Source organism: Dunckerocampus dactyliophorus, chromosome 2 (genome assembly GCF_027744805.1).
Source record: "Dunckerocampus dactyliophorus isolate RoL2022-P2 chromosome 2, RoL_Ddac_1.1, whole genome shotgun sequence".
Taxonomy (NCBI): Eukaryota; Metazoa; Chordata; class Actinopteri; order Syngnathiformes; family Syngnathidae; genus Dunckerocampus; species Dunckerocampus dactyliophorus.
The window spans coordinates 43140201-43161675 of NC_072820.1; the positions used below are offsets into that span (position 1 = coordinate 43140201).

At 45.0% G+C, this 21475-nt stretch overlaps 1 protein-coding gene across 3 annotated transcripts in view; it reads right to left on the minus strand.

Annotated features, from left to right (window-relative positions):
- abcc3 (ATP-binding cassette, sub-family C (CFTR/MRP), member 3) overlaps window positions 1-21475 on the minus strand; it is a 74688-nt gene that overhangs the window by 44982 nt on the left and 8231 nt on the right. For all 3 annotated transcript variants that reach the window (XM_054756917.1, XM_054756899.1, XM_054756909.1), the window contains exons 2-4: window positions 7916-8092; window positions 5933-6058; window positions 4036-4173 (exon numbers count right to left, since the gene is read on the minus strand). In XM_054756917.1, coding sequence (XP_054612892.1) covers window positions 4036-4173; window positions 5933-6058; window positions 7916-8092 — 441 coding nt within the window. The remainder of the gene's footprint in view (window positions 1-4035; window positions 4174-5932; window positions 6059-7915; window positions 8093-21475) is intronic.

The following is a 21475-nucleotide window of genomic DNA, read 5'->3' on the forward strand; positions in this document are numbered from 1 at the left end:
GCACCACCTGAAGCTCCAGTGTTTCACTGAATGAAAAAGCACCCAGATGATGATGGACCTCCCCCCCACTGTGCCGGGTAGAAAACATCTCAGGTGGGATCTCGTTGGAAGCCATCTGGACCACCAAGGTCACTGTATTTTCACGACCATAAGACGCACTTAAAAGTCTTAAATTTTGTCCAAAATGGGCGGGGCGCCTTATAATGCGGAGCGCCGTATGTGCGTACCGAGTTCCAAAATCTATAAGTGTTGCTGTGTGACTTTTATGAGCGCTCCGCTCGACTGACTGGGAGCGTCTCCTGCTGACACGCTGCTTATATAGAGGAAAGGAAAGGTGACTGATGGTGACTGAGGATGCTAAAGGAAAGGTAGACATGACTGAGGACGCTAAAGGCACGCCCCCGTAGTTATATAAGTATATTTTTATGAAACGGCGCCATCTATCCATCCGGGCAAGGACTACCATGGTGCAGCAACATCCAGCGGATTACAAGGAAAGCTGGCCATCTTCTGCTCCTACTGCAATAAAAACATTGCAGACAAACACCTCCAGCCCAACTACATCACCAACATGGACGACGTGCCGCTCATTTTTCACATCCTGGTGAACCACACTGTAGAGAAAGGGACCTGCACGGTAGCGATACACACCATGGAGCACGAGAAGTCGGCTTTGACTGTTGTGCTTGGTTGCCATGGTAATGTACAGAAACTGCTACTTCTGGTGATTTTAAAGAGGACGATGCTGCCTAAAGAAAAGTTTCCAGCCGGACCAATCAAAGGGGCTGGAAGGACAAGGAGAAAATGGCTGAGTGGCTGAGTGACGTGTACGGAAAGAGACCGGATGTTTTTTCCCACGCGTCACCACAGCCGCTGTGAAAAAACAAGTGCAGCAACTTGGAAGTGAACTTGGAGCTTGACATCGTTCCGGGAGGCTTGACGAAGGAACTCCAACCACTGGACGTGGGTGTAAACACAGCGTTTAAAGTGAAGTTGCGGGTGGCGTGGGAGCGATGGATGACAGCTAGCGAACACAGCTTCACGAAGATGGGGAGGTAGCTGCACTCCCAAGTACACGCATAGAACTACTTCCGGGTGAACCAGGTGTATGAAGTGAAATCGCAAAAATTAACCATCGTCTGAATATTTGAATAAATAAATAGACGTGAAATAAGAAAAACTAAACGTTTTTCGTTGTTTTTGTTGAAAATAGGAATATTTTTGTGTTGGTTTCAAATGGAGAACAAATGACACAAAGATCAAAAAGTAACTGCAAGCTGCAAAGTTTGTGTAAAGCCCATTGCAAAAAAAGGCAGCAGCACAACAAATTTATTCCAGCATCTGAACAGAGGCATCCAGCCGAGGGGGAGAAATTCCACTCTTTACGAGGGGAACAAGACGGCTACAATCAACAAAGCCCACTAAAGAGCAGCTTACTGTGGTGAAATAATTTACCTAAGGCACCACGTATGATAAGATGGAGAGCGATCACTGAAGCGGTGGCTTTGCACAAGACTAAAGATATGGTACACATATATAAATATCATGGAAAAGTCTGGGGTTATCCACTTGCTGAAAACTATAGACCCCGCTAGGAATGTGCTACCTAGCCGCAAGTACTTTGCTGAAGTTGCCTTGCCTCATATGTACAACAGTACTTGTGAAAAAATCAGCAGAGATGGAGGGGTTTTCGATTTATTCTACAACGACATACATGTGTTCCAACCGAGCCATGTAGCGATACATGAGCATGATAGTGTATCCCTGTACGTTGTGGCACTGTTTGAAGCTAGAGGTAATGAAAAATGGCATAATGTATTTTCCTTCCAATTGACTAATGGGAGAATTCCTTGTTAATGCATTTGAAAATGGTTGATTTTGCGCATCCCTACTTGACAGCCACAAAATGTGTCTTCATGTGGACAGAGATTTTGCCTAAAGTTTAAATTAAAATTTTGCGAGAAAAAGATAACATTACAAGAATTAAGTTACAATATGAAGTGGACAAAAAGGTTTTATTAAATCAAATATTTTTGGAGCACCAATGCTTCGCTGGTTGGATTGTTAAAACCTACACTAAAGTATTTTCAACAAATATTTCATTGTGTTGGGTTTGTGTGGGAATTTCCATCCACTCGATATGACTTTAAGAGGTTTTTCTTTATTCTTTATTCTTCTTTATTTGCATAACATTGTGACTGTTTATCGTAATACTGCAAGGGTCGTATTAAAACTGCTCTGTGTCACGGAGAGTGGCTACCTCAAGGGCACTAACTTTCGAACGTACTGCACCCGCCCTCTGCCTGCTTTGAGTACGTAAGCTACGCGCCATGTAACACGCAGACACGCAATACTTTTTTTCAGCTAATAATAGTGATTTGACAAAGTTTGAGCTATTGAATCATTGAATGTATTGCCTTTTGTAGCAACATCATGACTGCAAATTGACGATCGCCTCTTGACTCTGCTTTTGTGTGTGTGTGGACGCTACTGACGTGTGGATACGAGGCAGCTGTGAGTGACCAATTCGTCTTATTTGGGCTGAATGAAAATTTTCACCAATTTTTATGCACTTTAATCGTAACGGTGAAAAATACTGACATTTTTTTGGTTCAATATGTTCTCTTAAATCATTATGGAGAACATATGCTAACCAGTGGTGGTGTTCTTATATGTTTTGGTTCACAAAAACATCATCTTGAGCTGCTGACATACAGCAGCTTTAAAAAAGATGCCGTTGCAAAACAATCTGCATGGCTCTACACTAGCTATAGATGCATCAACAGCGCTTTTGCTAACATTGCCAACATTACCAGTATATACTAATTTCCAGATTATGGAGCACAGCGGTATTCAAGCCGCAGCCACTAAATTTAAAGAGAAAAAATTTATAGGCTGCACTGATCTATGTATAATCCATAGGTGTCCATGTCGTAACATCTGATATTTAGTACACGGAACGATGTTATACAGAAATGCTTTTTTTCCCCAAACAGTGGCGAACAGTGCGCGTAGCACGACTAGTCAAACAGCGGCAAACAGAGTGTGTAACACGGCTAGTTAAACAGTAGCATACCAGAAAAGTCATTCATCACTGTCCTGGAACTAAAACCACTTGGAACCAAAACAGCCCCAATGCTGCCGGTCTCTCTACTTATTTTGTTGTCGCTACTGACGTCACTCCCGCCCCGAGGCAAGTTAGTCCCTGAGCCCGTGGTGTCCTACCCAGAATGCAGCAGTCCAGACCCCTGAAACCCGCCAGCGACAGTGGACGTTCTGACACCGTTCCACGCTACCAAGATCCACCTGCTGCTGGATCGATCGTCTTCAACTTGAAAACCTCATCACATGCACATCTCCATGCATTTTCCAGGGTGAGTAGAGACGTGCGGATCAATACGGAAATATCGATAACTCTGATACCAGATCTTTAGGCTCTAAAACTGATTCTCAAATCCAAAATATCAATACTTTGATACTTCAATCATTTGAGGTATTGCATATCATTAAAGGAACACAGTGGAAAGTAACTAAATTATTGAGATCTTGTCTAAATAATATGTTGTTAAAAATAAATAAATATGTTACTCTGATGTCTTATATTCTTATTTTATGAGCTCTGCTATTGGATCGGTATTGCCAATACCAGCCGAATCCTACTCAGTATTGAATCGGAAAAAAATCTGTGGTATTGCACATCACTGCTGTAATGATGAGGGCAGAAACAGACCACAAGTTAGTAGCATCGCTGTACAGTATAAGCCGCAAGCTTCAAAGCGTGACAAAAAAGCAGCGGCTTATAAACCGGAAATTACAGCATTTGTGTGCCTGCCTTAACAAACCATCAGAATATTTCCAAGGCATGACAATAACTAAGAAGCCTGAGGATGGTGTAAATGTAACAACAGGCGACAGTGAAGACAAATGGAACACATTGCACAAAAAGGTGAACACACTTGGAAGTTGAGGAAAAGAAAGGCGAGGCTGGTGACGGCATTGACAAACAGTCAAGGGTCATTTCAGGACTCTTCTCACCTGACTGGATGCATGAAGGATCTTGGAGCGGAAAGGCACGATGGCACACAGCACAGACAGGAACCAGAAGATGAAGAGGACTCCTGAGGACTGAACCCCACGTAACCTCTCAAACTGGATCAAAAATGTGGCCAACAGCTGAGTGAAAAGGTAGGGATATATACAGTATGTCAGATGCAGAATGGAATGGGGGTGGGGAAGGGAGAGACTAACTGACATTATGGGAGACAGAACTGAGGGCATGTGAGGTAAACCAGAATCTGACGGCTGACTGCTCTCTTACAAACTGGCTGGGTTAGACATGCTGCTGCAGAGATTTTTTTTATGGCTTTGCTCCGACCTACTGTGAGAGTAATAGCTGAGGTCTTTTCGGGTGAACTGCCTCAGCAGAGTTTTTTTTTAGCCGCGGTATTGTTTCATTCAAAATCTCTGATTAACAGCTTGTTGGGTAGCTAAAAACACAGACACTTGGAAAGGTAAGGGGTTAAACTGACATTTCATAACCACGGCTACACTGTTATGGCGACCGAATGCCTACTCGAAAAAAATCAGACCTCACAAATCGCTCTGAGTTATATCCGTCTCCCGCCGTATCCCTCCCTGCTCACGGTCGCCTCTCCATTCTTGTGCGTGTGACAAAGACGCTCGCATCTTCTTCCGTCGTGGAACACACACGCAAACAAGATGGCCGCGGATCTCCGTCGCAGAAGACAAATATAACGCCAAGCAATTTGTGAGGTCTGATTTTTTTTGAGTAGGCATTTCTATGATGCAAATGTATTACTCTTTTGAATGCATTTTGTTTTGAGAAGCCAAACTCCTTACTGAATTGACCCAGCAACTAAGCGGAACTAAGTTCCCGGTCACGGAAATCTGACCAGAACTGGACTCGCAGGACAAATTGGGGGGAGGTAAGTCACTGTTAATGTAGTACACTGCTGATGGGGATGTCATACAACTTCATGTCAAAACATCTGAACTATCCCTTTACGCCTTCCTGTTAAGGAATAATACCCAATGTTCATTATTTGCAATTTTGTTTTCAGAGACGTTATACTCCATTTTATTTATTTGTGCTTTTTATTGGAGTGAGAGAGAGAGTTTTTTCTAAACAGAGACTGGGTCTACTTTTTTATTGTTTTTGGTTATGATTGTGAGTTTTATTTAAGTACAATTTTTGCTGAAAGAGACTGAGAGTCCATTTTATTTTCATTTGGGTTTTTCCTGTCTTTTTTTCATTTGTTTAATTATGTAGTTTAATGTATTTTATTTAAAAGCGCTTGACATTCCAATTACAATGTTAAATACTCTTGAAAAATTAAAGTTTATTGCTTTTGATACGATGTACTCGCATTATTATGCCATATAAATAATGACAAAAAATGGTCTAAAAAAATGTTGCCAATAATATCGATTATTGACAATAATTTGTAGGACAATTATCGTCGAGTAAAATTTGTTATCGTAACAGGCCTAACTGCGTGTTACCCCATCCAAAACAATCTGTACACATACGTAAATACTGAGAATCATATATAATCATTTTGGCTGCTACATTACCTCCTTACATTACATTTTGTGCACCAAAACAAAACTTGCACAGCTGAAAAACAATACAGGCTCAATGACTCATGCTTACTGTATTTTTGATCTGCCTGTATCATCAGATATCATCTACTCACTGAATCCTCTTCATCAGCCTTCTCTCTTATGTGTTTTTTACTTTGCTTTGATTCCATAGCAACTTACTTGCTTGAAACGGTCGTTAAAAAATGTCAAATACACTCTGAACACTCAATCCCGAACAGAACAAAACAAAACAAAATAAAAATTAAAATCCACTTTGATTTGTACCACATGCCTGTGTGTCAGTGAGCAGAGAGCGCTGTTGTCTTACCATGGTCATTCCAAGCACCAGGGGGGTGATAAAGAAAACAGGTGGCGGACTGGTTTCCTGCTGCATTTCGTGGAAAGTGTAGAAGAGATCTGTCCAGCAAACAATCCATAACAACAGGCCAAACACCTGAGAGGGAGCAGCCAGTATGAGAGGAAAAAAAATCAGAAAAACATAAATTGATATTGAACAAAAATACAGGTGGCCCTCGCTACCATTACTTTGAATATCACTATGTCACTCTATCGCAGTTTATAAAAAAATAATCAATTAATGACGGCTGTTTCATTGCTGACTATGGCCTATATATGGCCTAAAACATTGATGAGAAATGACATTTAAATACATTACCTTCACACTGAATGTAGTGGCATGGCATGTCTGACATGAAAGAGAGAAAAAAATATTCTCTTCCCATTCCGTGTGGAAGTGGTACATTTTTGGCTTCTTGCATTGTCCCTCCTCCCCGCTCGGCTAACTAGTTAGCATGGTAGCATGCTATGCTTCAAGCTTCTTGTGTCCCTGCAGTGATCCCGTAGCCTGAGCATTACAGTTAAGCAATGTGGGGTAAATAAAGAATAATTGGAGTGTAAAGGTGACTGTAGGGGTGCTAATTTATGTATGCAGGATTTTAATAATGGTTAAAAAAGCTTATTTACAAAGTCATACACAGGTTTTCTATGATCTAACTATGAAAATATTCCATGTATTAATATTGAATCCTACCTCGCAAGAATTCACTTATCACGATAAAATGATAAAACCCTTTTTATCGTTGTTAATTTCCCCAGGTGGAGGAGTTAAAGTATCTCGGGGTCTTCGAGCGTTGAGCGTGAGGTTGGAGCGTGAGGTCAATAGGCAGATCGGCGCAGCGTCTGCGATAATGTGGTTGCTGTACCAGACCGTCGTGGTGGAAAGAGAGCTAAGCCAGAAGGCAAAGCTCTCAATTTACCGGTCGATCTATGTTCCTACCCTCACCTATGATCATGAGCTTTGGGTCATGACCGAAACAATGAGATTGTGCATACAAGCTGCTGAAATGAGTTTCCTCCACAGGGTGGCTGGACTCACCCTAAGAGATAGGGTGAGGAGCTCAGTCATCCGCGAGGGGCTCAGAGTACACATTGATAGGAGCCAGTGGCCGGATGCCTCCCAGACGCCTCCCTGGTGACGTGTTCCAGGCATGCCCAGGAGGGAGAAGGCCCCGGGGCAGACCTAGGACACGCTGGAGGAATTATGTCTCACAGCTGGCCTGGGAACGCCTTGGAGTCCTCCCGGCGAAGCTGGAGGAGGTGGCCGGGAACTGGGAAGTGTGGGCTTCTCTACTGAGACTGCTGCCCCCGCGACCCGGATAAGAGGAGAAAAATGGATGGATAGATGGATGGAAAAGAGGGACGACTGTAAACTGTTTTTTATACTAATGTATCATGTATACTAATGTATACTAATGTAATTTATACTCATGTAACGTGTATAGTTTGTAAGTAAATAGTAAATGGCTCTTTAAAATGTCACAAGCCAATGACATGCAAGATGACAAATGAATTACGTACAACAACCAGTAATTGGTCACCTTTCTTTTTTCATGATAGAAAAATATATATGTTATAGATTGCCATTGTGGTGGCACAAGTGGATTCCTTTCATAGCTCTAAACAACTTTCAGGATTAGTAGAATTGTAATACAAATGTCATGACGCCCTATGTTGTGTATCTTATATCGGAAGAAGCAGCGAAGCTCGGTAGAAATGACAGTTGAGCAGGTTTCTTGCAGATGACCCTTTAATGACAGTTGATGGCTGCACGGGGAGTATTAAGCCAGATCATGTTTCCACAAATGGCTTTATGTCTTTTTCAGAAATCCCTACACAACTGATGTGATGCCCTGTTGGTAGATTCAGTGAGTAGGATATGATGGTTGCTACCATTTGTTTTTCCCCCTTCCCCTCCCCCGGCGGAGTACAGGGTGGAGTACTGGTCTCTCACCGTTTTGAATCGGTTCATGATGGACATCATGATGTAGCCTTTGTTGTTCTTTTTAAGGTAGAAGAGATAGATAGGAGAGACAGCCCATAGGTAGCTGCACGGCAGCCATGCCAGGACGGTGAGTTGGAAACAAACAGGGAGGTCAGGCTGATCTGTGTGGAGCGTCTGATTGGCTACCTGCAGAAACAGACCAAGAGAGGAATACTTGAGCGTATGGACTGGCATCACTTAGCACCATTGGGGTTGTTTTGCTATCACCATTTTTTTCATGAATAATTTTGTGCTGCCCCAATCTACACACCGATTGACCAATGAGACACACAAATTAGTCCTGTCCCTCTTCTTTTTTAGCAAGAAGATTGGTGGGAAAGTGACCACTGTTGATGGAATAATTCAAAAATTGAAGCAATGTCAAAGTAACAGTCAATTAGTCAAAGGATCTGCCCAGAATTACACAGGAGGAGCTGGTTAATGATCTCAAGGGAGCTAGGAGCCCGGTCACCAAGAAAACCATTGGTAACGCACTTTGTTTTAATGGTTTTAGATAGGGATGTCCCGATCCAAATTTTTTGGCTTGCAATTCGATTGCATTTTGTTTTCATAGTCTTGCCAATCCGATCAGATCTTTTTTTTCTTATAAGCTTTTGTTAGAAATGTGAATTTGTGGAACTGAATATGGCTATGAAAATAGTTCTTCAAAGCATTAAATATAATGCAACCAAAGTATTTCTTAATTTTTTTTATTACACAGCTTGATCAACAATATTGTTTGGCTTTTGTAACAAACCTCTGTGAGTCAGGTCCCTAATCCACATTTGCTTGCGGACCAAATACTTATTACACGCAATCCAGTGTAAATGTACAACATTTACTTGTGTTTTTTTCTGAATTTCTTTAGGAGACAGCTCTCTCTTAAAACAAAACTATACAAAAATGATGGACTTTTCATGTGGACATTTATGTGTTTGTGTATAGATACATATAGATTTTTTTTTTTTTTTAGAAAAAGCTTTACTTTGCTATTGATTAAAAAACACTGCACTACTAACCGATTTTTGTGACTTGAATGAAACAAAGTGAGAAGTGTAAGGCGCATATGCAGAGCAATATAGTACGCTGCCAACTATGTTGTCGTTGTGTCATTACAGTGAAAATTGAGTGGTTTATTGTTTTTATGTTTTCATAACAGTGGTGGCTCAGTTTTACACGCATGACTGTTGGGAAGGCCTAAATATTACTTACATTACCTGTACAGAGAGTAGTTTTATTGTGTCAGCGGCTTGAGACTGGAGCAGATTATTTCTCATTTCTCTTTCATTACTTTCTTTGCCACCTAAATTTTATTTTTTTCCTAATGCAAACAAATAGAAGGTCAACCAGCATCTTTTTCAACTAAGTTCCACTGGAACTCATGTAAAAACTTAAAAGAAAACAGGGTGAAAAGGCCACAGCAACTGTCAAAGTGTTTCAATCTGTCTATGTCAAATTGTTCCAACATCCAAATTGCCCCACTGTGCGAAACCAGTCAGCTTCATCACAAAGGGAGCTAAGTGACATCCGGAGCTAAAAGTAAACTCAGCAGGAATCATAGTGAGATGTATGCTGGTTTTCATGGAGCCCTACAAACACAAGGCCCACCTACAGATGGAACTAAGATAAACACAGCTGGTGGCCTCTCGCCCCTTTCCATGCATGGCCACGCCCATCCACAGAGGCATGTATAAGGTGCTGGGTAACTGCTCCAGCTGGCAGCTATATTATTAGGTCTCTAAGTATTTGTACAGTGACAGAGGTTTAATGTTTTTCTTTCGAAACGAAACCGTGATCATGTGAATGGTAGAGTGTAGACTTTCAGCCTTGAATATCAACGGTTTAACACAGAGGTCTCAAAGTCGTGGCGTATTTTTCGGCACGTGACATCCGGCCAAAATCAGTGTTGTAGGGACTAGCAAACACCAACACTGACCAAACAGTGGTGTTAACACATTGAGACGGAGTGTCTGTGTGTGTGTGTGTGTGTGTGTGTGTGTGTGTGTGTGTGTGTGTCACTAGACAAAACAAAGCACAAGGCAACTACTACGTACTACTGTGGGGAATAATAAACAACTATACTAACTCTCAATGCATAACTTCAGCAACTTTTTACAAACGAAGTACCACAATGCATGCTGTGAGTCGGTATCACTCCCAATTAGGGGTGTGACAAAACACCTTAATCTCTTTTTTTTAAATTATTATTATTTTTTTTTTACCCCTGTCCTGTCCAGCCTTTAAAGCAGATAGAATAGTAGATCTAAATGCCGTCAAGTGCTCAACAGGTTTACTCTGCCAGGGAGAAGTGTGATATACACTTCCCCTGTTATACAAAATGTATTTGACTTTGATGCTTGTTATAAAGCAAATTTGGAGCGACCGGACCGGAGCAGGAGGGGACAGAGAAGAAGAGAAAAGGAAACAAGGGGGAGAGGGGGTGCGGGGATGAGAGGGGGACAAAAAAAAAGAGAGACAAGAGACAAGGACAACAGCAGCAACAACAACAATTGTGACAACAAGAACAGAACAACAGAAACATACAGAACGACATCAGCAAATAAATGTCTGTGACATCTTTAAAGACGAACAAGGACATAAGGACAAAAAAATATCAACAACCACAATGACAATGCTGTCAATGACAATCACACATAATAGCAGTAATGAAATGATGAACTATGATAGTGATCACAATGACAATACTGCATTGAAACAGTCACACATAATTGTAGTAATGAAATAATTATCTATGATAGTGAACAGAATGATAATTACTGTAATGCACATCATTGTAAAAAAAACTATAGTCATACTGCTGATATCACCGTTGCTGTAATAAAACCAACAACATAATAACACCCTGGTTAACTCAGTGAGTAATGTGGGGAAGTACTTATGTACTGTGAGTGTGCATATGTACAGGTATCTCTGTATGTGGGGAAGACTTCATATATATAAAGGTGCAAGAATGTGTGGGCGTGTAATTGTCACTGAGAATGCATGAAAGGAAAGGGGCCGCCTTCCACTTCCCAGAAAGCCCTGCCCCAAATAGCCAGGCCGAGCCCCGGCCGCCAGAAGGCCATCAGGGGCAGGCAGCACAAAGATCAGTGCCCCAAGAACCAGCCCAGAGAGCCCTCCCTCCCCGGGAAGACCAGCAAGGGGCCGAAGAGAGGTAATCCCAGCCAAGGACAGGGCGCCGGCGGGCCGGAGGACTGCCAACCCCTGAGACCAGCGAGAGATCACACCCCACAAAGGCAGACAAGTACCGGGGGCCACAAACCGGCAGGCCCAGAGACGCCCCCTACAACCGGAGAGAAGCCCGCCCGCGCAGGAAGCGCCAATCCCCACCCACCGCCACCCCCACCCCCAGAGAGCGGAGCCCGGCCCGCCCCGGGCCAACCCCCGCCCGACCCCCGACACAGGGCCGCCCCGCCCAGGGATGCAGGAGGCACACCCTCCACCCACCCGCCAGAGGCACGGGCAGCAGAGATGTATCACCCAGCACCCGACCCCACGGAGCAAACCCCTGTATGCTCCCCCCCCCAAAAATAAATAACAAAAATAAATAAATAAATAAATAAATACTCCTACGCACCCACATACACACTCCTACGCACCCACACGCACGTACATACACACCCCTACACCCCCACGCGCACGCACATACACACTCCTACGCACTCAAGCGTGCACACGCACGCGCACGCACGCACACACGCGCGCGCAGACACACAGTGGTCGACTGCCCGACACCCAGAAGCCTCACCCTATCCCCCGTTGGTAACCCAAGGAGCAGCGGAGCAGGGGACCCCGGGATCCCAGACATACAATCCAGAACCCAGGCACGCGGACCGCCGGGGAGCAGGAAGACACAAGGCCACACCCTCCCAACGGTAGGACGCCGCCATCAAGGCAGACAGGGAAGCCAGCGAGGAGGAAAGCGGGAAACAGAGCAGGCGGGCGGGAAAACGGGCGAGCAGCCAGGCGAACCACCACACAGCGCCAACCGACACCCGCGGGCCAGCAAACACCGAAGAGGGAGCCGCAGGGAGGCCAAGCACCAGAGCCGAGAAGGCGAGACCAGCAGCAGACCAGCCAACGGACCCCACAAACCACCAGAAGCCAGACCAGCAACATGCCACCAGAGCCGACAGCGCACCACCCGCGCACCGGAGCCCCACCCCCGGCAAGCCCGCAGACAGACCGGGGGAGGCGAGGACACAGACAGCGGCCCAGCAGAGCACAAAGCGCAACGGCGACAAACGCTCAAGCGCCCGGCAGAGCACAACTCCCCGCAGCGGGCCCGGCCCCAGGGCAGCCGCCCCCCCTCCCCCACCCCGCCACCCAGGCCCACAGTACTCGCAAGCATGACCAAGCCCCAACCCAACAGCCGGCCCAGCGCCCCAGCAGCCGCCACAGCGCAGCAACCACCAGCCCCCACGGCGGCACACGGGCCACCCGCAGCACCGGCACCGCCCCCCGGAGACCGCCGAACCCACCCCAAGAGCGCAGAGGCGCCCGCAGCACGTGTCAGTCCAGGGGAAGCACCGCAAGCCGCCCGCCCCCGGCGCAAGCCCCGGCATCAACAGGCCCCAGAGGGCCACCCCAGGGAAGGGCAGGTGAACCAGACAAAGGCATCCCACAGGCCAGGCCACCCCGGGCGAGCCACCGCGACGGCCAGGCCCCCGGCCACACCGCCGACCCTGGCAGGCAGGCGCCGCGGTGCACGAGGCACCCCAATCCAGCCCGCCCCACCCGTGTATGTAATAAGGTGTGATTGTGTCTATAATGCAATTTAAAAAAACAATAAATAAATAAAATAAAATAAAAAAGGACAGCTACGAAAAGCTGGTCTCTGTGTCCCTAAGGGGTGTATCCTATATATATGTGAGGTGGTGCAGTGGCACAGGAAGGACAGGGGCCCCAATACCCCAATGCCGCCCAAACCGAGCAGGGGGGGGACCAAGGACACATGACCGACCGGCCACCCACCACAGCCCAGGCTCGGGCGAGCCACAGGTTGCAGGACACACCACAGGCCCTACCCGGCCCGCCAGGATGCCCAGTCCGGCCCACCCAACCCCCCAGAGGTGATACCCCCAGCGCCCCCCAACACCGGAGCCCCACCGGAGGTAGCGTCCACAGTGCCACCCCCAAACCGCCAAACACCACGGACCAGCCACACGCCCCAAGGCACATCCGACCGCCACCAGGAGAGCGGGAACCGTGCCCACGCGCCTTCCGCATACCACCACGGCCGGCAAGGGAGCAACACCACGACGACCACAAGAGCACCGGACCCCACATAGAGCGGAGCACGGCCACACTCACGAAGCACGCAAGCCAGAGGCGCCAAGGAGGGACAGAGAAGCAAGCACCGCACGACAGGGCCCACGAGAGGAGCGGCCCCCCGCCCGGCGCCCAAGCAGATGCCCCCACCCGCTCCGCCGCAGACCGGCCACCACTCCACCCCCCGCCCATCCACCAACACGCCAAGAGAGAAACCCCGGAGGGAGGGAGACAACCACCGGCCAGGAAGCAGAGACCAGCCAGAAACCAGCAGGTAGCAGGGACCACCCGCCAGCCCCCCGCCAGCCCCCCGCCAGCCCCACCTCCACCCCCCGGCCAAAGCCACCCCCGGACCGCCCCACCCCAGAAGAAGAACACCACGCCGCCCGCCCCCACGCGCACCCACCCGCTCACCCGTCCACGGCCCCCACACCCCCCCGTCCACTATGCCACAGCGGCCCCGTCCCTGAAGGGAGAAAGCAAGGGATCCCCCCCCACCCCAGCACCACGCACCCCCCACCCCGAGCCCAAACCGCACATCCGCAACCCCCACCTCCGCGACGCCAGTCACCTGGGGGACAGCCACAGGCGCCGGAGGACAACAAGCAGCTCCCACCTGTCACATATACACCACACACATAAATCGGTAAAATAAAATAAAATAAAATAAATAAATAAAATTAAATAAATAAATAAATAAATAAAATAAATAAAAAGGGGCAACCCAAACCACCCTCCCACCCAGGGGAGATAGGTCCGCGGGGGCAGCTGGGCTCAGGCACCCGCGCCCCCACCAGGGGGAGAGGCCGGCCCCCACACCCCAAACCGGACGACCCCACGCGGCTGCCGAGCAGGAGGGCCCAGGGCAGACCCCGCCCCACCCCCAGAGGCAAAGGAGGCGAGGGAGAGCCAGCGCCACCAGCCACACACGGGCCCCCCCAGCAGCAGTAGCAGTAGGCGCCAGGCACCCGCAGGATGCAGCACCCCGCCCACCCACCACCCCGGAGGTCAACCAACGCCCCCCCGACCCTGCCCCCGCCCCATCACCCGAGCCGGTCAGTTCGGTCACGGGAATAAAGCCGCAATATAATTTGCAAAAACCAAATTGCGCTGGAAAGTACGGTATTACGGTATTACGGCTATGGTGCGTATGAAAGCAGATCTCTGATTGGTCGTGAGACATATTCCCATCCAATCATGGTCTGTGTTGCAGCAGATCGTCTGTTGCTGTTAGAAACAAATATGGTGGTCCTGCTGCTGTTTTAGCTGGCGATCTGCCACTGAACACGATGATTAGTAAGTATTTTGCCAAGGCGGACTCATGTCACTCAGAGCAGGACAACAATAACAATAACAACCCTCCGAAAAAACAAAAAACAACGGCCGATGACTTGGATAAGCCCACCGTTTCTCAGTTGGCCTCAACCTCAGCAGGCCCCTCCACAGGCACCAGTGACAGTTCCTGGACGCCGCCGACGACGCCGACGGTGAGTGATGGACGACAGCTGCCACCGAGACCTGGTGCATCTCATATCGCCATAACCAGCTCGTTAAAAACAGTTCGGAGGTGGATGAAAGAATTGAACACGGACATTGGTTATAAACTCAAGGACGACGATTGTGTTTATGAAATTTAGTGTGAGGTGTGGTTCAGATCGTGGGTCGGCTCTTGTGACTGGTAGCAACAGGGTGAAAAAGGAGGCAATACAGCAACACATTAAATCAACACTTCACCGACGGTCGTCAGCAACCAGGCACGCCAAATATTTGGAAGCAAACAAGAAACCAACTCCAACTGAAGACGGCTTTAAAAGGGCTGATGAAAAAACATTGGAAAAAATTGACAAATTTTTGCTTCTTAGATGAGCAATTTGCTTGTAAAGTTAAAATCTACAAGCAACAAATTGCTTCCACTGGATTTTGGCAATTTCTACCCTTGCATCACTATTGCTTGAGATTTGTTTTCTGAATGAGTTTAAAACACTCTCACTGTTTATCAGACACCTAAACTAAAATCCTGTTTACACTTATGTTGCCTAAAACTGGAGCCTATCCCGGCTGAATGCAGTAAAATGCAAACTATGAAATTATTATTTTTTTGTGTCACCCTATTACTGTATCAAGATATTAACCTTATCGTGAGCCATTTTATCGTGAAGCATATCGTATAGTGTACTAGATTCCCAGCCCTACTCCCAATAGTAGGGAGTAATAATACCATGATAATACCGTATTCAAAATTCACTCAGCCCACTATTTTCTCCAAATTAAACAAACATTCGCAATCGTTTGTGCTCGTTTTGTGCTGTAAAATGGTCATTGGAAAAATGTTGAAGAAAAATATTCTCACCTGACACACACTTAAGTCCTGAAAGAAAACGTAACCAAGGGCCTGGTTACTTAACATGATGGAAACAGGCTCTCAAGAGTCTTGTCACTGTGGGATTTTTGCAATGCTCTTAATCATCATCATGGGATGTTTTTATAGCCATGGATAAAACCAAGAAACACCTTAAATTCTGAATGAGTCATAATAGTGTTGCAGTAAAACTATTACAGCCACAATATATCCTGTTTTACAGGTACGCCACAACTACTTCCAACTGTATGTAAACAGTTAAATCAGACGACAGTAATTCATGTTGATCAGGGCAAATACTTCCAGAAAGATCATAAATTGAAGGGACATTCAATGCTTCACATATCGGATGAGATGGATACGTTACAGTTAAACAAGCAATGGAGGATATGAGATGTCTACAATGCTCTCCATTTTTTCCCCCCACTGTAGTTAGCAGCTAGACTACATACATTGTAGCAGACTCCCCATCTGTTCCCTGTAACACTGAAAAGATGTTGAGTGAATGCTGTCAATGGGAGGCAAAACCCTGTAAAAACTACAGGAGGACTGGAACTGCTGCTGGATATTTTCTTGTACACTACAACATGGTATGTGAGTGTTTGTGTGTCTGTGCATATATTTGAAACATCACATGATTTCTTTTTCCAGAAATGAAAATTCGTATTATTATTTTCATTGCAGAACTCTCATTGTTTACTTGAAGGGAACATATGATGGAAACCCGATTTTTTTAACACAGATTGGGGTCTCTGCGGTGCCTGCCCAACCATTAAGTGTCAAACTTTACAACCAAGTAATATTTATGATATCTCCCTATGTAAGAAAATGCGTCTTTCAGCAAATTGTTCGTGGCAATCCTTATTTACTTACTACCCTCCTACCAAGTTCCTCTGCCCATGACTTGGAAGCTTCCATTATCTTTTCTCGCAAGCGACTACACGGCCTCACTATTATGGCTAAAGCAAAAGGCTAAGCGGAGCTGCAGTGTTGTTGGCCCCCAACCAGGACATCAAAGGAAAGTGTACTCATTTTACTATTAATCATTATTATTATTGTTTGTCTTTTTCAACTATACTGTGGGGTGTGGTTCTGCTTCTTTTGTATTGTGAAAGGTGGTCGGTTATCACTGATAACTGACAAGATGAGTTCTTGTACATCGCACAGGTGCATGTGACAGAGCGTACTGTGGGCTTTTTGTGGATTCTTTTAAGTATCTTTGTTTATTTCTATTGTGCAACGTGGTGGTCATCAATAATCATCGTTGTGTCCAACTCCGGCCCACATCTTCCAATTGTCGGTTTAGAGAGGAAGTGTAAGCTCAGAGTAATCACTTGTTTTTTTTTTAATTTTGTCCATCATCCACAATCCTTATGTGAGACATGACCACACGTCTTTCTCTTTTCTGTGTGTTCTAAAGATATAAAAAGAGATAAAAGGAGGCAGATAAAAATGCACGTAATGGGACACACCTATTCCGCCAAAGCCTCCTGAAAAAACCTCCAAAATGGCCAACAGTGCTTCATTTACATAATGTGACCTGCATATAAACCAAGCTACAGCGACATTGTTATTATTATTGTTATTAACGTTGTTACACCAAAGAACTACGTTCCTGACGTAGTGACACCTTGCTGCACCACACTGGCTAGCTACGAGCCAGCTCGCGACTAGCTTCACCACACACTTGCTCACACTTGCTTCGCCACACACCCTGGACTGGTCGCCAGCCAATCACAGGGCACATATAAACAAACAACCATTCATACTCACATTCATACCTATGGACAATTTAGAGTCGCCAATTAACCTCACCTGCATGTTTTTGGGAATGTTGGAGGAAGCCGGAGTACCCAGAGAAAACCCACGCACGCACGGGGAGAACATACAAACTCCACACAGAAATGCCCAGGAGAGAATCGAAGCCAGGTCTTCCCGATCTCCAGGCTGTTCCTGTGTTGGCCAACATGCTAACCACTAGACCACCGTGCGGCCGTAGATGGAACAGGTGAGTCCCATTACGTGCATTAATTACCTGCATCTTTTTACCTTTTTATATATCTTTTGAATTCAGAGAAAAGACAGCGACGTGTGTTTATGTCTCACAAGATTGTGGATGATGGGCAAAATTCCCCAAAATGCAGTTTTCCTTTAAGTGGCAAGTGGGCCAAATCACAATTTCAATGGCCTTGTGTCCACCGTAGGTGAACCCACTACAGATTGGCCAGTGTGAGTGCCCCCTTGAAAACTGTAGAAAAATGATGTGCCCTATTTTTATGCCGCTAAATTACTCATTGTTAAAGTGGGAAGGCTGTTAAGTCTTTTGGGCTATATCCCTGCATGGCACAATCACAGATAAGGATAAGAAATGCACACGACAGGAAAGAAAGAATTTCCCACCAAACATCCCTTTTCATGAAGACACAGTTCCTCATTTAGGCCAGCTTCTTCTCTTTCAGTTTGAATTCTGTGTCAAACTTTTTTTGCAAAAACACTTTTGCAGAGGCAAGCAATATCTTTAATAGAAGCAGGCTCAAAGCACACTTGTCCAGCCTCTCTATCATGTGACAATCACTCCCCTGAAATGCAGCCACATGTAAAAGAGTTTGGTGCCACACCTTTTCCAAATATAGCAAACAAAGACACAGTTGTAACCAAACCTGTGCGGATTATGCACATGTTGGGTAGTTGAGGATCGGCAGAAAGGAAATAGCAGAAACTAAATTAGGTAGCCTCAGTTGGCCTCAGAAACAAGCTATCCCTGAGTGTAATACCCAGCCAAAGAAAAATCAGGTGCACGGTCTTAACCTTTTTTTTAAACAACAAAGCTGTGGAGTTTGGCGCTTAACAGAAAGAGAAAAGTGTGCTCTTGTAGGAGTCACAAGCTTTCTAACTTCTCATGTCACAAATGCCTGTTGAAATGATACCGATGGTATTCAACAGAGGCTTGTCACATGCAATGGAACCTTGGTTAGCGTGACTAATTTGTTCCAAAAGGTCCAACTCTAACCGAAAAGGACGCTAACAAAATCCATTTTTCCCCACAAGAAATAATGTAAATCCAATGAATTCATTCCAGAAAGCCAAAAATGTTAACACAAAACACGTTTTTATAGTTTTACAATTATAGTTTTACATGTAGTAAACAATTCCAAATGCATATAAATACATATAAAAGATGAATGAAAGGGCTAACTGAACATTTAAGGTTACTTTTACCTTCACTGACGACGTGATTGTTGATGTGACTGTTCCCCAAAGACACGATGTGATGTGGAGAGACCACAAGGACACCATCTTGAATTATTTCTTGAATTCAATAGTGTTTTCCACATCAATCACCCAAAATGGAGCCACAGAAAGTTTTAAGTGCCGGTATTTTGATGAAAAAAAAGGTGAAAAACACTGCTGAATTTAACTGAATTCAACAGCTTATGACACAACGGGAAGATGGAGTACATGTGGTGTTTCGCTGCCACATCGTGTCTTTGGGAACACTCACATCAAGAATCACGTCTTCAATGAAGGTAAAAGTCAGAATTTATTCATTTTTCATTTATCCCTTTCATTCGTCATTTATATGCATTTAGAATTGTTTTATGCGCGTACAACTATAACATAGCTGGTTCCGGTTGCCATTTTGTAACTTAGCAAGCTAGCTTCTACGTTAGAAGCTAAGGACGTTTTGTGATAAAAATACATAAAGAACACAGTTGGAGTCACACAATGTATGCACGCGCCATACTGTACGCTAACCGAGAAATACAGTATATGCAAACCAAGGCATACTTTGGCGTAAATTTTAACTGAAAGACACGCTAACCAGGGCGGACGCTAACCGCGGTGCCACTGTATATGGCTATTTTCTAACTAACATTATTCAAGTCATGTTACTATGAATTTTTACTATAGATGGTTCGGACTGTGATATCCACATGTAGTGGTTTGTCCACAGCAGGGGTGTATGTGTCAGGTCACGGTTTTATTACAAACACATTTATTTGTCATGTGTTTGAAGCAGTACTGGGAATCTCAGCAAGGGCCAAAAATGGCATCTTGACACAATTAGGCCATTTGTGAAGAGTTGATAAAAATTGTAATTTACCAGCTCTCCCGCTAAAGCAGTGGTTCTCAGATATTTTCTGTCATGCCCCCACTGGGGGTCAGAAATGTTTTCACGCCCCAATGATTTGCAATACTATGATATACAGTACTATGGGCCCTATGAAATCTTTTTTTTCCCCAAATTGCATTTTAGGTTTTCTCAAATTCCGTTATTTACCAGCCATGTTCAGAGCAGAGAGTCCCATACTGCCAAAGTTTTGGGCCATTTTTGCTGAACTTTCAAGACCCACAGAATATTGAGTTTTAGGGCTACATAAATATTGAAACTATCTAAAGAAACTTTAGACTTTCTTCTTTCGTCAGAATAAAGTTTGTTTCTAGTCTTTTTGGGTCTTTAGATATTTTGGCGGTAGAACATAGGGTAGTTTCGATTTTGACCAAAAACAGAGAAAACAGAGAAAAACAAGCTTTTTCTGCAGAGAAGCAAATTCAAGCAGAGTGACGGTGGGGTCTGCTGAATGTGGGGATGAATCCCTGCTGCTGACCGAACTAGACGGCAGCCACTCGTCAGAAGAATCAGGGTCAGCTTCTAAATCACCCGACTGTGAACTGCTTCCGGTGTCAGTCTCCGGTAACGAGCCACATGGCTCAGCAACGCTAACTACTAGCCTGTTGCTTCGGCTGCCATTGTCAACTGCATTTGTGTCTACGTCACCTACATCACTTATGTCACCTCGATCTATCGCGATCGCGTCACTACTAAAGGCAGATCCACCGCCAGACAAGCTCTGCGACAGTGTTAGCTGCCTGTATTTTTTGTCTCCGCTCGATTTCTGCATGTGTTTGGCCATTTTCCTCTCTCAACCCACAATCCGTCTTCTTCATAGATAATCTGTCGCTGCCTGTTGGAGGAAAACAGAACTGTTGCCCCCTACAGGGACAGAAATACATTGCCTACAAGTCAGAAATTCCCACACAAGATGAATAAGACTTTGATCTGTAGCTCCCGCGAAAAAAAACAAAAGACGTCAATAGACTTTTTAGTCTTTGGCAGTCAACGTTACTTTTTGAAAAGACGTCAGTAGAAGTCTTTGGCAGTGAAAGAGTTGAGAATCGATTAATTCCCCAATCCCTGTCCACTTTGTTGATGATGATTACAATGGTGGTGTTGTCAAGCCTATTAATGACTTGGAAATTCTATATCCAGCATCCTCATCATCTTTCATTTTCAAAATTGATTTTATTATCTCACATCCTCATTATCCACTGATCAAACACTATAAAATTTGAAATCAAAGGGAATTAAGTTGCAAGATGATGTCATAAGAGATATTGCAACATTTTTTTTTTTTTTTTTTTACACCGGACAAAGTGTTCTATGTCAAAATGTATTCATGCTTTCTTTATCAATACAAGCATACAGTATCAAGTGTTCTGTACTACTGCTAGAAATGACCATGATTATTTAGAATGCTTTCCATAAAATTTCCAATTATATGAATGACTTTAAAGAAAAACTGCACTTTTTTTTAGAATCATCCACAATCCTTATGTGAGACATGAACACACGTCTTTCCATTTTCTGTACATTGTAAAGAGATTGTAAACAATGCGCATATGGGGATTCACCTATTTCACCTACAGACCCCTCTAAAAAAAACTCCTAAAATTACCAAAAACACTCCATTTACATAACGTGACCTGGATATTAACAAAGTTACATTGTTATTTTAGGAGTTAACACAGAAGAACTAATTTTCTGGCGTAGTGACACAGCGCCTTACTCACAGTGCCTCACTCACAGCGTCTCAGGC